Here is a 19,220-nt window from a genome sequence, read left to right as displayed (position 1 = left end):
TTCTGGTATATTCTGTTCTGCCAAAATTACTAGCTATGACTTGTCATATTTCAAGGAATTCATACATATCAAACTATCCAACTCTTTCTCGAGGCATTTTTTTGGATGAGGAAGGCTTTGCCAGCTGCCCTTAGGAGTTAAAGAGCAGAATGGGTGTCACCAGGCAGAGACAATTGGCTGTCCATTTGAAACAAGTTTCCTGCCTGCTCACACCATTCATAAAAATAAATTACAGCTGGATTAAAGAACTGCCTTAAAAACAAAAATTCATAGCTTTTCAAATAAAATGTGAAAATATTTTTAAAGGTATAGATAGGAAAAAGATTTCTTGAAATAAGATATGGAGAAGCACAAATCATGAGGTAAAAGACTTGATTTGACCTTACTAACCTTTAAAATTTTGGTATGGCAAAAAAAAACAAACAAACTATAAACAAAACAAAATGATCAGATTGAAGGAAAAATTTGGCAAGGCTTGAGATCTAGAATAATAAGGAAACTGAAAGAAATAAGTAGAAAAATAGACCAAAATATTAAATAGCAAGTCACAAAAGAACAAGATAAAATAACCACCATGTGAAAAGATTACAGGACTAAAAATCAAGGAAATTCAAATCAAAACCATGAGATGCCATTTAATATGTGAGACTGGCAGAAAAAATTTTAAGGTGAATAATAGCAAGTGTTGGTGAGCGTGTCGGGAAACAAAAGCTCTTAAGTGCTGGTAAAAGTAAGTGGAGGGTATTCATACACTGGGAACCAGCAGTGTCACTTTTACGTAGATAATGTAGAGAAATTATCACATGTGCACAAGGAGACACAATCAAAAATGTTTATAGATTTTTTAATGGTAGAAATATATTGAAAACCTAAATGGTCATCAGTAGGGGGAATAGATAAATTATGACATATTTGTAGTTGGAGAATATTATAGCATTTAAAATGAATGAATCCAATCTACTTGAGACAAAACGAACAAACCTTAAAAATATAATTGTGAGTAAAAAAAGCAAGTTGAAAAATATTACATATTGTAAACCAGATATGGCAATGATAAAAATACAAAACAAATGTATATTTTGTTATGGGTATATTTGTATGTATTAACTGTATAAAAGCAGGAAGGGAAGGGCTGCACACCAACCTCAAGACAATGGTGACCTCTGAAAAGGGGAGGAAAATGGGATGAGGATGATGGGTGATGCTTTAGCTGTATTTGTGGATAGGAATGTTGCAAAAAGTTAGTATTTGTGTCATCACCTGATAAGTCAGATAACATGTGGTATATTCATGTCATAGGAAACTAGTAAACTGTAAAAAGGAACAAACTACTTATACGTGCCACGACATGAACAAACTTGAAAAACATTGTGCTCAGGGAAAGAAAGAAGCAAGATGCAGAGACCCCACAATGTATGATACCGTTTAGATGAATGTCCAGAAAAAGCAAATCTGGGAAGAAAGGGGGCAGATAGATTACTGCTTGTTTGGAACAGGAGTAGGAAAATAGATTAACAGTAAAGGGGCATGAGGGACTTCTTTAGTTTAATGAAAATGTTCTAAAACTGACTTAATGGTGATGATTTACAACTTGGTAAATTTACTAATAATTATTGAATTATACTTTATTTTTTTTGAATTATATACTTTAAATGGGTAAATTATGTGATACATGCAATATACCAAAGACAAGCTATTAAAAAGTTAATATTTTTAAATATCTATGGCACTCAATATAAGAGTATTTCAGAGGTTCAACTAAAAATTATTAAAAAGGACACCTTTCCATATCCTTCATACATAGTTCTAATCAATTCATTATTATTATTATTTTTTTAAGAAGTTGAATATTTTATTATTAAATTGTTTATTCTCCTGCAAGGCTGTTGCTTCACTGTATAAAAATAGCACCAGCAAACACAGTGTATTGCAAAATTAAGATAGTAATATTCTTCACTGGACACTATACAACTAACAAACTTTTCTCCAATGGCAGTTATTTCTAGTGGAAAGATAATTTTGACCCAAATCCAAGGATAGCTGTAAGCAAGTTACAAGTCATATAAGGTTTAAGATAACCATGTTATCCTTGAATTACATAATTTTTGTATTAGTTTTACCAGAGATAATTTCAGGAATTCTGAATATTATAACTGGAGCCTAGCCTAAAAATCACAGGATGCTGTGGAAAAAGATGCAGTGTTTATCTGGTCATTAGAAAGTTAAGGGGTATTTTCTTCAGGAAACATTGTTACAAGTAGTTTCTTTTGCTAAAAGTTGCTTTCTAAATATCTATCTACCACTAATTTAAGGCAACTATGCTAGATTAAGTTGTTTCAAAGTAGTTTATTTAGGGGTTCCAGTTTCACTCCTCAATAGATTTTATTTATTTCTCATATGCTTCTTCACTCATTAGTTCATCTAGTTCTGAAGGGTTACTGAATGTCATCTTGATCAGCCAACCATCTTCGTAACAAGACTTGTTGACAAGTCCTGGATTTTCTGCTAGAGCTTTATTAATTTCAGTTACTTCTCCTGATAGAGGAGAATAGAGTTCACTAGAAGCTTTCACACTTTCCAAAGCACCAAACTCCTCTTGTTTGTTCAACTTTGTCCCAACTTCAGGCAGACTACAGTAAACAACATCTCCCAAAGCTTCCTGTGCAAAATTGCTGATTCCCACTGTTCCGACACCATTTTCTGTTGTTACCCATTCGTGTTTTTCTGTGAATTTCCGCACCGATAGCAGAGCAGGGCCGGTGCGCAGCTCCCGGACTGCACCCGCTCGCAGTCCCCAGGGCCGCGGCGAGCAGGGCGCGCTGGGTGCCGAGATGGCGCGCAGGCCGCCTACCGCGGCCCTCACGCTCCGCACCGCGCGCAGCGCCATGTTCGCACGGGTCTCCGCGCGGCACCTAGAGCACCCCGGCCGGCGGGGGCGGGGCGGGACGGGGCGGCCCCCCAATTCATTATTTTTAAAAAGGTATTGCGGTTTACAAAAATGTAAATCCACAAAGTTAATTGTAGAGGAGCCTGGTGGGTTACAGTCCATGGTGTTGCTCAAGAATCGGATATGACTTGGCAACTAAACAGCAAGAACAAATAGCTTAATGTATGTATATACTTGTGTAACCCCACCAAGATCAAGTTCAGTTATGGTACCACAGTATGACTGTAGTTAACAATACTGAATTGTGTACCTAGTTGAAATTTGCTAAGAGTGTAGATCTTAAGTGTTCTTACCACACACAAGAAAGGTAACTATATATTATATTAGGTAATGGATAGATTATTTAGCTTGATTGATTATTTCACAATGTTTACATATTAATATGTCAAAGCCTCAAGTTATACTTTAAATATACACAGGTTTTATTTGTCAGTTACACCTCAGTACAGCTAGAAGATCCACTTGTGTGTCCTTCTAGTCAGTATCCTCCCTTCTCCTCCTGCCCGCAGAGGCAACTACTGTTTTGATCGTTATAACTGTATATTAGTGTTGGTTTTTGAACTCCATATAAATGGGGTCATCTAGTTTCTTTTGATCAAAATTTATCCATGGTGTTACATGTAATTCGTTCTTCCTAATCGCTATATAGTATTGCACTGTAGGAATATACCACAATTTATATATCCTTCTGTTGACTGATACTTATTTTACTACTAGCAATAAGCCTACCATGAATATTCTTGTGTATGTCTTTTGATACACCTGTACACTTATTTCTCTTGGCTATATGCCTAGGAGTGGAATTGCTGAGTCATAAGGTGGGTGTATGTTTGTTTAGCCTACTTAAATATTGTCAAATAATTTCTAAAGTGGTTGTACCAATTTATTGTTCCTAACAGTAAATGACGGTTCTGGTTGTTCCACATTCTCCTAAATCACTCTGAATTACTCTATAACATTCTATTACATAGATTTACCATAGTTTATTTAACTGCTGCTGCTGCAAGTTGCTTCAGTCGTGTCCGACTCTGTGCGACCCCATAGACGGCAGCCCACCAGGCTCCCCCGTCCCTGGGATTCTCCAAGCAAGAACACTGGAGTGGGTTGCTATTTCCTTCTCCAATGTGTGAAAGTGAAAAGTGAAAGTGAAATTGCTCAGTCGTGTCCGACAATTAGTGACCCCATGGACTGCAGCCTATCAGGCTCCTACATCCATGGGATTTTCCAGGCAAGAGTACTGGAGTGGGGTGCCATTGCCTTCTCTGAGTTTATTTAACTATTACCCCATTAATTATTTAGGTGGCTTCATGTTTTCAGTGTTGCTTTTTTTTTTTTTTCTTCTTGGCCACCCCATGCAGCATGCGGAATCTTAGTTCCCCAATCAGGGTTTAAACCTGTGTCCCCTTCATTGGAAGTGTGGAATCTTAACCACTGACTGAACTGTCAGGAAAGTTCAACACCAGTGTTTTGAACAACACTCTAATGAATTTTTTTGCAGAAGACAGTGATCTCCATGAAATCCATGGATGCTTTCTTAGAAGTAAAATTGGTGATTTAAAAGGCATCAGATCAGATCAGTCGCTCAGTCGTGTCCGACTCTTTGCGACCCCATGAATCACAGCACGCCAGGCCTCCCTGTCCATCACCAACTCCCGGAGTTCACCCAGACTCACATCCATCGAGTCAGTGATGCCATCCAGTCATCTCATCCTCTGTCATCCCCTTCTCCTCTGGCCCCCAATCCCTCCCAGCATCAGAGTCTTTTCCAATCAGTCAACTCTTCGCATGAGGGGGCCAAAGTACTGGAGTTTCAGCTTTAGCATCATTCCTTCCTAGACATTTAAAATTGAGTATTTGTGCTGGTGAAAATTACACTAAATTACTTTCTGTCCAACCACACTCTTAATTAAATATGAGAGCACTTATTTACCCAGATTTTTGACTCCAGATGTTTCCCATACTTTGAACCTTTGCAAATCTGATGGGAGCAGAGGGAAAACAGAAGCATCTCTTTGTAACCCTTTTCTGGCATCTTTCAGGGTGGTGAGCTGTGGTGTATAGTGTCCCATCTTTTTGGGAAATGCCTTCAATTTTGGAAGCTGTGAGAGGAAAGGGAGGCCCAATTGATTGTTTACAAGGTCTGGTCAAGGCTTTAGGCAAGAAGGATAAAAGAACTAAAGTTGAAATGTTGGTTACCTTGGTAACTCTAGACTATGTTGATGTGAAAGAGAGCCAACAGTTCTCTAGCAGAGACTGCTACTTGTCTTACAGGTCACCTACTCACCCTTCCTTTTCAAAGCTTCTTAATTTTCTGTTGTACCTGGGTCATTTTAGGAGACTATTCCTTGTGTTCTATCAAGGAGAAACCATAGGATCTTGTCTCTTTTTTTTTTTTGGATCTTGTCTCTTGATGCCTTCTTAGTACCTGCTGCTGCTGCTAAGTCACTGCAGTCGTGTCCGACTCTGTGTGACCCCATAGACGGCAGCCCACCAGGCTCCCCCATCCCTGGGATTCTCCAGGCAAGAACACTGGAGTGGGTTGCCATTTCCTTCTCCAATGCATCAAAGTGGAAAGTGAAAGTGAAGTCACTCAGTCATGTCTGACTCTTAGCGACCCGATGGACTACAGCCCACCAGGCTCCTCCGTCTATGGGATCTTCCAGGCAAGAGTACTGGAGTGGGCTGCCATTGTCTTCTCCGTCTTAGTGCCTAACACATCACTAATTGTGATGTGTAAAAATAATCTTGCCATGAATGACCAACTAGTTCACTGGACCCCTTTTTTTCACTTGGGAAGGGAAATGTTGTCAGGGTAGTTTTGTTATGGAAATGCAAGTCCCTGTGCTTGATGTGTGGAGAGACCAAACAATAACAAAATGTTAGAGTTTGGGACACAGAAAGGTTTTTTACAGGGCCCAGCAAGGAGGTGGGTGGCTCAAGCCTGAAAAACTGCAAACTCCCCGAAAGCTTTCAGCAAAGCCCTTTTATAGGAAAGGTGAGGGAGGGCATGGTTAGTTGTTGCAAACTTTCTTGGTGTCAGATTCTTTTTTCTTGAGGTCAGGTCATGGTCAGGTAATGATGTTCCCGTAAACCTCTCCCCCAAACAAATGTTATTCTCTGCTCTGACAAGAAAGGGCAAAGTCCTAAGACACAATGTTCATCCTCCAAGGTCCTGCTCCTGGCTAAGAAGAGGCAGATCTCAGTTGGCAGCACTCTCAGGGCCAGGTCTCCAGACACTGGCCAGTTGTCATCGCTGAGAGAGCCAGGCACCTAACCCAGCTGACCCTTAGAGACAGGAGTTGGGGAAGAGGTTCACCACTGCCTCAAGGCCTGGGCCTGGCCAGTGGGTGGCCTTGGCAAGGGCTCTGGAGCCGTGCAGGGGGCTGTGTCCTGCTGGCCTGAGCTGGGTGAGCTGGAGGTCCTCTGGGAGACCAGGGATCTGCCTCTTACCTCACTCTCCACCCGACCACCACCACTCTGCTGACTGTTGGCTGAATAGCCCACTAACTGTCACTCATTGACAGTGGTTGCTTGTGGGAGGGACTCACTGTGGTGCTAACCAGTGGGTGAGCAGGACCACTAATGGTCCCGTGGTAACCGATGCCTGTTAATTGGGTAGGGCTGGGGTAATGGTGCACAGCAAAGGCTGTGTACTATGGTCTGTGTTCAGTCACACTCTGTGACAAATTTATAGGATTCAACAATCACAGATTGGAGAATTCTTTCCCAAGACACTGACCATACCTTCTCTCTACACATCCTAGCCAGTACACACCAACCCTGTATAACAGAGCAGGATGAGCACAGGCCTTAGCAGGCAGCCATTGCTGGGTCTCATTACTCCACACCATGTTCCTAGGCTCAGTTGTTGGTTGGTGCCTCAGTGGGCCCCACCCACAAGCAACCAACTCTCAGTGAGTGATGGTTAGTTGTTCTGCTCAGCTATTGGTCAGCACCACAGTGGGCCCTGCCCACAAGTAACTGTCAATGAGGTCCCAGTAGGGAAGCGATTCAGCCAAGGGTCAGTGGTGTGGTGGTCATCAGGTGGAGAGTGAGGTAAGAGGCATATTCAGGCCTTCTCTTGAAGGCCCTCCAGGTCACCTAGCCTTGGGCCAGCAGGTGAGCTGAAGGGCCCAGGGGACAGACTGGGGACTATGCCCTCCAAGGCTCCAGAGTCCTCACTAAGGCCCTCCACTAGCTTTGGGCCAGGCTTTGAGGCAGTGGTGAATCCCTTCCCCCATCCCTGTTTCTGTGACCTAATGGCAGTGGCCATCTACCTGGGTTGCAGTTTGTGGGACCTGGCCCCTGCCTTTTGGGTGACTTGAGGAGACTGAAGGCTAGTTGGGTTTGGTGCTCAGGGATGACAGCTGAGCAGGGTATGGGAAACTAGCTGTGAAGGAACTGCCAATGGAGATCTGCCTCCTCTTAGCCAGGACTGGGGCCTTGGGTGAAAGTTGTGCCTTGGGACTTTGCCCTTTCTGGTCAAAACAGAGAATGCCATTTCTTTGGTAGAGATTTACAGGAGCAGCATTACCTGACCATGACCTGACTTCAAGAATAAAGGATCTGACACCAAGAAGTTTGTAGCAACTAACCATGCCGCTCCCTCACCTTTTGCCTTTAAAGGGGCTTGCTGAATGCTTTCAGTAACTTTGGGGTTCTTAGCTCATGAGCCACCCATCTCCTTGCATGAACCTGTAATAAACCTTTTTCTCTGTTCCAGACTCAAATGGTTAGCATTGATTGGCCTCACTATGCGTCGGGTACATGGACTTGTGATTCAGTAACACCTGCACCCCACTGCACTACCACAGCCCTCTTCTTTGACCACACAGTCCAGGTAGCATTCCTTCTTCCAGTACCGCACCCTTTGGAAGACAAACCATGTACTGCTGCCACGGTAGCTCAACATACACAACAAAGTTCAGCTATACTTCCTTTCTGGGGTCCCCTGGAACTTACAGGAATTAAGTTTGCTTCATAAACTTTTCAGGATTAAGTACAATAACGGATGTGAAACACTTTGAACATTGACTGGCATCTAGTAGGTGCCTAACACTTTTCCTCCATGCCACCCAGAGGTAGAAAGCATATAAAAACAGTAAACAACTTCTGAGGTAACCAACTATTCTGTTCCTCTGGTGAATCTTCTGCTTATGTAGCAGTATTTTTACCAAAACTGTATGTACTCTCAGGTTGTACCTGAAATCCTGACCTTTCCCAGTCAGCCCTGCTGTATTGTTGGCTCCCATTTCTTTCCAGGTGAATGACTGATCTTTCACATTTGTCCTGTTTTCCTCATTGGGCCAGAGTGTTCCTTACTTATTCAGGCTGGACTCCTAACCTGTCCTTGCCTTCAGTTTCCCATCATTGGCCCTATCCAAGAAGGTCCAATCTTGAGAACCAGTAACTGTCTTGAGAACTGTAACAGAGTGTGGCTGAGTGCAGCTCTTAACACATAGCTCTGGCTGTATACTGTGACCCCCACACTCTCTTACCAAGCAACAGTTACTGCAGGACCCTTTAGTGGTCCTGCTCAGCCATTGGTCAGCACCACAGTGAGCCCCTCCCACAAGCAAGCAACTGTCAATGAGTGACAGTTAGTGGGCTATTCGGCCAACAGTCAGCAGAGTGGTGGTGGTCAGGTGGACAGTGAGGTGAGAGGCAGATCCCTGGTCTCCCAGGGGTCCTCCAGCTCACCCAGCCTCAGGCCAGCAGGAGAGCCGGGGAGCCCAGGAAACAGTTTAGGGGGCTCTGTCCTGCAGGGCTCCAGAACCCTCGCCAAGGCCACCCACTGGGTGGGCCCAGGCCTTGAGGCAGTGGTGAACCGCTTTCCCAACTCCTGTCTCTGTGACCTAATAGCAGTGGCAGCCTGCCTGGGTCACAGTCTGTGAGACCCCTCGCCCTCTGGGCAGCCTAACAGTCAGTTGGTTTAGGTGCCTGGCTCCCTCAGCAATGACAGCTGGCCAGTGTCTGGGGACCTGGCCCTGAAGGTGGCTGCCAACTGAGATCTACATCCTCTTAGCCAGGACCTGGGAGGGTGAACATTGTGTCTTGGGACTTTGCCCTTTCTTGTCAGAACAGAGAATTAACATTTGTTTTGGTGGAGGTTACAGGAACATCATTACCTGACCATGACCTGACCTCAAGAAAAAAGGATTGTCACCAAGAAGTTTGCAACGATAACTACGCCCTCCCTCACTTCTCCTATTAAAGGGCTTTGCTGAAAGCTTTTGGGAATTTGGGGTTTTTCAGGCATGAGCTAATAACCGTCTCCTTGCAGGGCCCTGTAATAAACTTTTCTCTGAATTTATTCTGACGTTTTGTTATTGTTTGGCCCCTCTTTGTCTTGCGCATAGAAACTTGCATTTCAGTAACCCCCAGATTGCAGCTGGGAAGAACCAACCCTGACAAAGCGTCACTCCTATTCTCAGGGATGAGTTGCTTGTTTATTCAAATTCGTCTATGAGGGATTGTGTGAGCAAGTCTTAGGGAAGCAATAAGATGGCAGCTTTGCTGCTGTACCTTTGTTTCAGTGAACCCTGAGCACAAGGAAGTTCTCTGAGAATCCAAGTTTATTCAGGCTTGGAAAAGAGTTACTGAAACTTTGACAACAGTTAACTTTAGTAGGATTGGGATTTTTTTTCTTCCCTCTCCTTTCTCTTGTGTACTAGCTTCTGCTGCCCACCTAACTGTTCGTCTACCTCCATCCCCCCCGCCACCCCAAACGACCCACCTATCCTGTAAGCCCTGTTTCTCAAGCCATCGTTCCTCACGTATCTCCACTGAGCCATACCTCAGAATGGTTGTAGAACCCAGAAGCTATGGGAACCTTGATGAATTAACTCCTAGGAATTGGCTGACAGATTGGATCTGAGTGTGAGGAAAACAGCAGGAGTTCAGTGATGGACATGTTAAATTTGAGATGTCTGTTAGATATCCAACTGGAGATCTTGAGTAGACTGATAAATGAGTCTGGAGTTGGGAGAGGTCAGAGCTGGAGAAATATGCAGTTGACAGTGCATATTTGAAGTGATAAAACTGAAAAAGTGAAGTTGCTCAGTCGTGTCCGACTCTTTGCGACCCCATGGACTGTAGCCTACCAGGTTCCTCCATCCATGGGATTTTCCAGGCAAGAATGCTGGAGTGGGTTGCCATTTCCTTCTCCAGGAGATCTTCCTGACCCAGGGATTGATCCCAGGTCTCCCGCATTGTAGGTAGACGCTTTACCCTCTGAGCCACCAGGGAAGTCGATAAAACTGAAAGAGACTAGCAAAACACACCACCAAGAACAAGTGAAGTCCAAGGACTACACTTTGGGGCTCTTCTTTCAGAAGAGGTCAGTGAGAAGCCCAAGGAGCAGCAGTGGGACAGAGAAGTGAGATGCTCTGGAAGCCACATAAAGTGCTTCAAGGAGGAGGAAGCAGTCATGGTGTCAAATGTTGTTGAAAGTCAGGTAAGATGAGGACTGAGGATTAATTAATGTCAAGAGTAAGAGAGTCATTGGTACATGAGTTGTTTTAGAGAAGTGATGGGGTGAAAGCTTGGTTGGCATGGTTCAGGAGAGTAAGAGGTTAGGAATTGGTGACAGTGAGTATAGATACTCTTTTGAGGAATATAGCTTTAAATAGGATGAGAGGCTGTATATTGTCACCCTGCTTATTTAACTTATATGCAGAGTACATCATGCGAAATGCTGGGCTGGATGAAGCACAAGCTGGAATCAAGATAGCTGGGAGAAATCAATAACCTCAGATATGCAGATTGACACCACCCTTATGGCAGAAAGTGAAGAAGAACTAAAGAGCCTCTTGATGAAAGTGAAAGAGGAGAGTGAAAAAGTTGGCTTAAAACTCAACATTCAGAAAACTAAGATCATGGCAAATAGATGGGGAAACAATGGAAACAGTGAGAGACTTTATTTTGGGGGCTCCAAAATCACTGCAGATGGTGACTGCAGCCGTGAAATTAAAAGTCGCTTGCTCCTTGGAAGAAAAGTTATGACCAACCTAGACAGCTTATTAAAAAGCAGAGACATTACTTTACCAACAAAGTTCTGTTTAGTCAAAGCTAGGGTTTTTCTAGTCTTCATGTATGGATGTGAAAGTTAGACTGTAAAGAAAGCTGAGCACCAAAGAATTGATGCTTTTGAAGTACGATATTGGAGAAGACTCTTGAGAGTCCCTTGGACTGCAAGGAGATCTAACCAGTCCATCCTAAAGAAAATCAGTCCTGGATGTTCATTGGAAGGACTTATGCTGAAGCTGAAACTCTAATACTTTGGCCACCTGATGCAAATAATTGAATCAATGGCAAAGACCCTGATGCTGGGCAAGATTGAAGGCGGGAGGAGAAGGGGACAACAGAGGATGAAATGATTGGATGGCATCACCAACGTGATGGGCATGAGTTTGAGTAGGCTCCAGTAGTTGGTGATGGACAGGAAGGCCTGGCATGCTGCAGTCCATGGTGTCGCAAAGAGTAGACATGACTGAGCTACTGAACTGACTGACTAAGGATGAGAGGAATGGAGAGGTAGCCATGGTGAGGAGGTGGGGTTGACCTTTTAAAAACATTGCAGAAAAAATAGATTTGCATGCTGATGGTGAAGATCCAGCAGAGACATAAAATTAATAGAACAAAGAATTGGCGGAGCAGTTGGTGAGAGGGGATATGATCCTAGTTCACAGGTGGAGGAAGGGTCTTTTCAGACCCTGTGTGCAGTTCTTCATAGTAATGGGATGAAGGCAGAGTCTTTGGGGTCAGAGATAATAAGTGGATAAAAGTGGCAGAGGAGGCTTGTGAGAGTTCTCTTCTGATTGCCCGATTTTCTCACTGGAGGGGCAAGTTAAGATAATTAGTGTTAACTGAGGTTGGGAAAGTTGGAGAAAGTATGACATAGTCATTAAGGAGAGTAAAAGAGTAATGACTTAAGAAAAATGTGGTATAATTACCAAGTCACATTAAAGCTCACTTAACAGTGAGTAATTCAAATTTAAAGTTAGCACAATTGTGCGGATTTCTTTAGCCACAGTCAGGTACAGGGGTGTAGGTAGATAACTAGATTTAACAAGGATTGTGGTTTTGCCAGGGAAGGAGGACAAAAACAAAATAAGAGAGGCATGAAGGAGTCAAGGATGTTGGTGAAGGAATAGTTACAAAATAGAATTTAAGCTAGGTAAGGAAGATAGTGTAGGTTTGAGGTGGATGAAGGGCAGTGAAGAGATTGATAGAGTGTAGGTCATTGTGGAATTGAAGAATGAATTTGGGATGCTTTAGAGAAGAATGAACTGAAGGAAAGGAGGTAGGTCATGGTTGGAGCCTGAGGTACTTGAGATGTGATTATTGAGGGGGTTTCAGTTATTGGAACTGTAGAGTTCAGGTATGACCCTGGAAGTGAGTAGCTGAGATTGCTGGAAGACAAGTTCCTTGGGCAGGGAGGAGGGCAAAGAATCAAGAATTTTGGGATTTAGAAGCATCATCTAAGTGAATATGTAGCAAAATCAGTAAGACTGTGGTGGGAGTAGTGGCAGAGTGAGGGGCAGTGCACCAGGATTCATGAAGGTTAAGGAATGAAAAGCAGTAGATGACAGCAGAGTTAGGAGGAGGAATATACTCCAGTGACTCTACTGAAATCTGGAGTTTTGGAAAATGAAGGAGAAAGTTTCCTAAAGTGACAACAAGGAGCAGAGACCACCTACTCCACCTTCAGGTCAGTGGGAAGAGAAGTGGAGAGGAAACATTCACCGCTTGAGAGGGCTCACGAGGAAGCCAGCTTTTGACCACAGTAAGAATGTGAGAATGTGTTGGGAACGTAGAGGTTGAGAGTTTTGCTGCCAGCTGACCATGAGTGCTAGAAAGACGTAAAGGAGCTTCTTGAGTCGGGGAGCAGTGTAAGTGAATGTGCCAGCTTGCTGTTCATTTACCAGTCATGTGTAAAATTCACTGCACTTTAGACGGTGGACATGGTTCCTTTTTAATTTTTTTAAGTGCCAGGGTGATTGAATATTAATTCATGTAAGAATATATAATTGGCCAAATTTATAAATTCTGATGTCTGATAGCATGGTCTGATTTAGACGTGAGAAGACGTCAGGTTTTGTAGGAAAGTAAATTGATCAGGCGGGCTAGATATGTGAATTTGTTTTTAAGAAGTAGAGATGAAATTGTGTGGGTTTGTCTTTTTTATATATGTAATTTTATTTATTTTTGGCTGTGCTGGGTCTTTCCTACTGCTTGGGCTTTTCTCTAGTTGTGGTGTGCAGGCTTCTCATTGTGATGGCTTCTCTAGTTGCGGAGCCTGGACTCTAGGGTACGTGGGCTTTAGTAGTTGTGGTACACACATGGGGTCAATAGTTGTGGTTCCCGGGCTCTAGAGCATAGGCTCAATAGTTGTGATGCCTGGGCTTGGTTGCTCTGCAGCATGTGGGATCTTCCCAGACTGGTGAGTGAGCCTGTCTCCTGCACTGGCAGGCAGATTCTTTCCCTCTGAGCCACCAGGGAAGTCCTGCGTGGGTTTGTCTTAATGGCCAGGTTAAGGATTCTAGCTTTTTAGAAACATGAAAGTCTTCAGCCATATTAGAAGAACCAAACAGAGCTGTTTATTAAAATAGGAAGTTAATGAAGATGATCTGAATAATTCTTCAGAATGAGTCAAAGTGTGGTGAATAAAGCATGGTCAAGTTTAGTTCTGTACATTTTGGAGACCATCCAGGTTGGAGACCACCAGGGTTTTAGGGAAAGTGACCAAGTTATAACATATAAGACTACTCTCAAGAGTATAGTTTCCACAGTTAGCCAAATGAGTAAGAAATGAGGGAAAGTTACAGGGATGTGTTTATGGGACCTTCAAATGATTTTGCTAACAGGATACTAGTAAAAATTAAAAGAACCATTCTAAAAAAAATGTAGAATTGCCATATGATCCAGCATTTCCTCTTCCAAATAAGTATCCAAAAAAAGCAGGAATTCGAACAAGTATCTGTATTCACACATTCATAGCAACATTATTCACAAAAGCCAGAAGATAGAAGAAACTTGTGTCCATAGATAGATGAATGGAGAAACAAAATGTGGTGTGTACATACAATGGGATATTATTCAGCCTTAAAAAGAAAGGAAATTCTTACACATGCTACAACATGGATGAGCCTTGAAGACATTGCCAGGTGAAATAAGCCAGTCATCAAAGGACAAATATTGTATGACTCCACTAATGTGATGTACCTAGAGTAGTTAAATTCATAGAGGCAGAAAGAAGAATGATGGTTGCCAGGGGCTGGAGGAGGAGGAGGGAACAATGGCCAATTTTTTTAATGGGTTCGGAATTTTAGTTGGCAAAGATGAAAGTTTTGGAAATGGATGATGGTGATGGTTATACAATAATGTGAATAATGTATAATGCTACTGAAGTGTACACTTAATGGTAAAAATGGCAAATTTATGTTATGTATATTTTACCATGCACACACATACAAAAGCGATAAAGGATGTAGGCACTGCTTCTCTAATGATACAGATAACAACTAGCAACAATGACTTGTTTCTCCAGGAAAGAAAGGCAGAATTTTGGTATACGAAAACTGGTTGACAGGCATAGTATGTTTCCCTTGCTGGTGTGTCGGCTTTATCTATACGGTGTGTACTAGTTTGGCCTTAGTTCTCACTGTGGTTTGGTTTAGAGGTACTTGGAAACACATTTTCTTATGTAGGAAGACATTTTTTTTCTGTGTTCTTATTTGTTTAGCCAGTGATTTTTTTCATAGATGATACAAGTATAACCTCTAGCCTTCAAAATTACTGTGAATTTTTAATATGAACTTATCTTTGAAATAGTGTATTTACTATTTGAATTGAGTGTTAGTTACTTTGGAGTCATTTTATTTATATCCTGAACTTGGCAAAAAAATTTAAATAGAGAAATTGGAAAGCTCTCCTTCATAATCTGCTAAAGCATGTTTCATGATCACATGTTTTAGTTATTTGTCCAGCTGTATTCTTATTGTTGAGACACAACAATGACTAGAAGACAGAGCAACAGGAGAACATAGATAAATAAAGGCAAAAATGAAAACCAGTGTTGGATTCTTAGTAGTCTGGTGATTCTAGGCTCAACCCCAGCTCTGTTACTTAACTCTGAATTTGTTCTTAGTGAGTCTCACTTTTCTTATTTATAAAATAAGGCTACATCTACTTACCTGGCAGAGTTGTTGTTAGGATTAAATAAAATAATAAAATAAAACTACCTGTGGCAACAACTGGCATACCTAGGCATTCAGGAAGTGGTAGCTGATAGCATTATAATTATTACTTCAAAAATCTTTAATAAAACTATTTCTGAATCTAGAATGCAAACTTAGAAAGCAAAGGAATTAGCAGAAAGGTCCTTCAGTTTATACAAAGATTCACCTCAGGGTTTCAATAAGTCTGGGAGAGTCCCTGGTGCATTTGATGTTTACAGATCATTAGCAAACAGATGCCAGGAGGCAAATAAACTGTAGCTAAAGGATTTTTGAACCACTGACGATGCAGAGAAAATCAGTTTCTGATAAAGTTGTAATATTTTCTAAGTAGGTAATAGCAGGCAATGGGAAAATTTTAATTGGGTTTATAAAAGTTTATTTCAGGAACACATGAATTTCCAATTTGAGGTACACCTATACATCTGTAGCCATCTAATTTATAGTGCTTGCTTATTTCTCCACTGGGGTTAATAATATAACAACAACTAATATTTATTGTGTGCTTACTATATGCCAGTGTATCTTTAGTAAGCCTGTGGCATTCAAAGGCTTCTTTTCAATTGGATGTTTTGAAATTGGCCTTTTATCCATTTGGAGAGACAGGGTATTTAATGAATTTATTATATTCTATTTATTTTATTATGCCAAAATATCTGTTGGGTATATATAATCTGTAAGACATTTTGTAGGAGACAAAGCTAAGTAAAACATGGGCCCTGGACTCACAAATACTTATTCATTCTCCCCTAGGCTGTTCAGAAGGGGCCTGTGGTGGTATGAGGTGAACCCTGGTGTAGCCCTGGACTCTACACATGACTCTGCCACTTCTTCCCTGAAGTTTTTTCTGTCCTGGCCAGGACTAGGCTCAGTGCCCCTGTGCTAATCACTATGATAGCATTTACCAGGCCTTGCAATGATTGCTGGTTTAATTCTTTGTATTCTGCATTAAACTGTAAACTCAGGGAGAGCAAAGACTATGTCTTATTGATCAATGGGGCCGATCACATTAGAGGATTTGCACCGTGTATAAATACTAATTTTCTAACTTTGAATGAGTGATAACTTACTGCCTTTTTAACTATGATAAAATTGTGATAGTCCCAATATCATGGCTTTGTCATGAGGATAAAATTAGACATTTTATGTAAAATGCCTGTTATAGTGCTTGGAACATGGTGTGAAAGTCGCTCAGTCATGTCCGACTCTTTGTGATCCCATGGATACAGTCCATGGGATTCTCCAGGCCAGAACGCTGGTGTGGGTAGCCTTTTCCTTCTCCAGGGGATCTTCCCAACCCAGGGACCGAACCCAGGTCTCCTGCATTGCACACGCATGTTCTTTACCAGCTGAGCCATAAGTGAAGTCATGTGCAATTCCCCAGTAGAAGTAGAGAGACTGTCTTTCGTATCAAGGTAAACAGTGAGGTGTGAGGGCTCTTGGAACTAACACGCTGTGGTTTTTCTTTAGCTGAGTTTTTGCCAGAAAAGAAGAGGTAACTTTTTTCTTGTTGGATTCAGGGATTGTCCAAGGGCAGGAGAACTCCCCTCCTGTTCACTGGGTTTTATTTAGTTGTACTGGATCTTTCTTCTCCTCTTCCTCATGCTTATTCTAATTCTTTTACACTTTCCACTTTTGATCAAGGGCTTCCGAGGTGGCACTAGTGGTGAAAAAAAAACAAAAACAAAAAACCTGCTAGTGGTAAAGTCTCCTGCCAGTGCAGGGGACTTAGGAGACAAGGGTTTGATCCCGGGGCTGGGCTGAGTGCATAGTGGGTACTCAGTCAGTAGTTGTATTTGAGTAGATAATTAAGTTATCTCTTTTCACCAAATTTGACAAATGTAATGTTTCTATTAATGAAGACCATATGCAGTGATCCCACTTTGGTAGTACATAAAAGGCACAGCTGTCCTTTAGGTTACATCTGAAGTAATTATTCACATTGGAATAAAAATCTGATATTTGTGGTAATCTTTAAAAAGGTGGGGTAAAACTAATCTTAACTCCTAGAGAAATTAAATGGAAGCCTGAGATTATAACCATTAAAAACCTTCTTCAATATTTATCAGTCTGATAGATTTTTACAGATTAGTTCTAAACTTTGAACCGGTGTAAGAAACCCTAAATACTTAAATAATAGTGAAAGTTGAAAACCAGGATATTCAGTAGGGAACAAGGTAAGTGTAAGTGAATGTGTTCTTTTGACTTTTTTCCTTCTTTCCAGCACACCATCTCTTTTCTGTTTTAAATTTCCCTTTGGAATTTGACTTAGGCTTGATTTTTGGGTTTACAACAGCAGAAATTTGGTTAATGATCAGATTTGTATTCCTGTAGTGAAATTGGTTTATGAGAAATATTTCAAATTATCAGTAAGTAGTGGTATTTGCTGGTCAAAATCTATCAGCATTCTCTAGAAAGAGATGAAACTCTCTTATTTTACTGCATAATGTCAATGGACTCATTATTTGTAGGACAGCTGATGCAGTTAGTATTTGTTGATTCACTTAATTGGTAACTGTACTACATTCATAACTCTGACAACTGAAAACAATAGGTCAGTGTCTGTTGTTTATTCATAAATAGTCGCATCGAAGCAGGATATGTCTGAAAGGCAAAATATGGTTAGTTTGAGGAGAAATCTGGCACGTGAATGGTTCCATTGCTTAACATACTGAGGTGGGTTGTGCTCTCCTTTACTGAATAACGCTATTTGGATTTTCATTATAGGTGTAGATGGTGAACCGCTCCTGTTTATTAGGCTGGTTGCTGTGAATTAGTATTTGAATGTATTTTAAATGCTATTGTTGAGGGGAAAGTCTAGAATAGAAATATGGTTAAAAATTGGTGATGACTCAAAGTTTTTATGTCTTAACAGTTTTCATGTTTTGGAGCAAAAAGGTAATACCTAGAATAAATTTAAAGTAAGAAATTCCATTGGTGTATGAAGGCTGAATGTTCATTTAAAGTACTTTGAAATGATTTTTAAAAAAATCAGTGAATTATTCTCCATTGTAATTTCAGAATAAAATCTGCATTTTGGAATCAATGATTTTTAAAATAGGTAGTTTATTTTATTTTTATTATTAATTTTTTTTAATTGTAGTTACAGTTGCCTCACATAGTTGAGTCAGTTTCTGCTATACAGCAAATATCCCCTCTTTTAAGCCACCTCAAAGTACCAAGTTGTCCTATACAGTAATTTTTAATTAATAATTTTTAGAAGAAAAGACAATATAAATCATTTGGTTTCATTATCATGGAAAAGGAAAATGTGTCTTTTTTTAACTGTGAAACTTTTCTTTCAAAAATGTATTTTTTAAATAAGTGAATTTTAAGTCATAAATGAAATAATTTTCTAGAATGATTGCATTTAGTTAAAATGCTAAACTAATGATTCAGTTATTTTATAAAATAAAGTAGGTGAAGCTTTTTGTAGCTAAACCAGATTTAACAGGCAGTGTCCTTGAAGCTCTTTATTAGTTTAGTGCAGTCCAGTTTGCAGTTCTCCTGTCAAGAAACTTTAATTCTACATGATAAGAAAAATTAACTTCTCTTCTTGAAGATTAAAAGACAGTTTAAGTGTGTTGAGGAAGATTGAGTTTGTCCTCAAAATGTACACCTTTGCAGACTATTTTCTGAGGGTCTATATTTTTAGTATATAAAAATGGAAAGTGTCATTAGGGAAGGAGCAGTGTAATGGACTATTATTCACTTGCAGCATATTCTCATCTTCTCATCTGGAAAATTAAATCTGATTACAGCTGGGATTAACATTTATGGTTTTAGGGGAAAGGAAGATAGTATCTTAAACTCCATGAAATTGAACAATGAGATTATATCGTTATAGCTCATTTTAAAGTCTCACTTTAACAGGGCATATTTTTATTGTTGTAAGCTTAAATGTATTCACTATTTGTCTCTTATTGACTGAAATATCCTAGAGATAATGGTTGGAATTTAGTAGATGTTAAATATAACATTTTCTGCCTTGATATCTAGCATGTTAAAAGTGAAAGCAGTGTAGATTTCCATGT

The 19,220-nt window shown here is 40.8% G+C and overlaps 2 protein-coding genes across 8 annotated transcripts in view; one reads left to right on the top strand and one right to left on the bottom strand.

Annotated features, from left to right (window-relative positions):
- DENND1A (DENN domain containing 1A) overlaps positions 1 to 19,220 on the top strand; it is a 531,039-nt gene that overhangs the window by 121,299 nt on the left and 390,520 nt on the right. The gene's annotated exons all lie outside the window — the stretch shown is intronic.
- On the bottom strand, positions 1,849 to 2,931 carry LOC614208 (glycine cleavage system H protein, mitochondrial-like). Its single transcript, XM_059891848.1, has one exon. The coding sequence runs from the start codon at positions 2,885 to 2,887 to the stop codon at positions 2,387 to 2,389; it is 501 nt and encodes a 166-aa protein (XP_059747831.1). The 5' UTR covers positions 2,888 to 2,931; the 3' UTR covers positions 1,849 to 2,386.

This window comes from Bos taurus, chromosome 11 (genome assembly GCF_002263795.3).
Source record: "Bos taurus isolate L1 Dominette 01449 registration number 42190680 breed Hereford chromosome 11, ARS-UCD2.0, whole genome shotgun sequence".
Lineage (NCBI taxonomy): Eukaryota > Metazoa > Chordata > Mammalia > Artiodactyla > Bovidae > Bos > Bos taurus.
The sequence above is the reverse complement of the archived record's forward strand: the minus strand, read 5'-3'. Positions and strand labels throughout refer to the sequence as shown.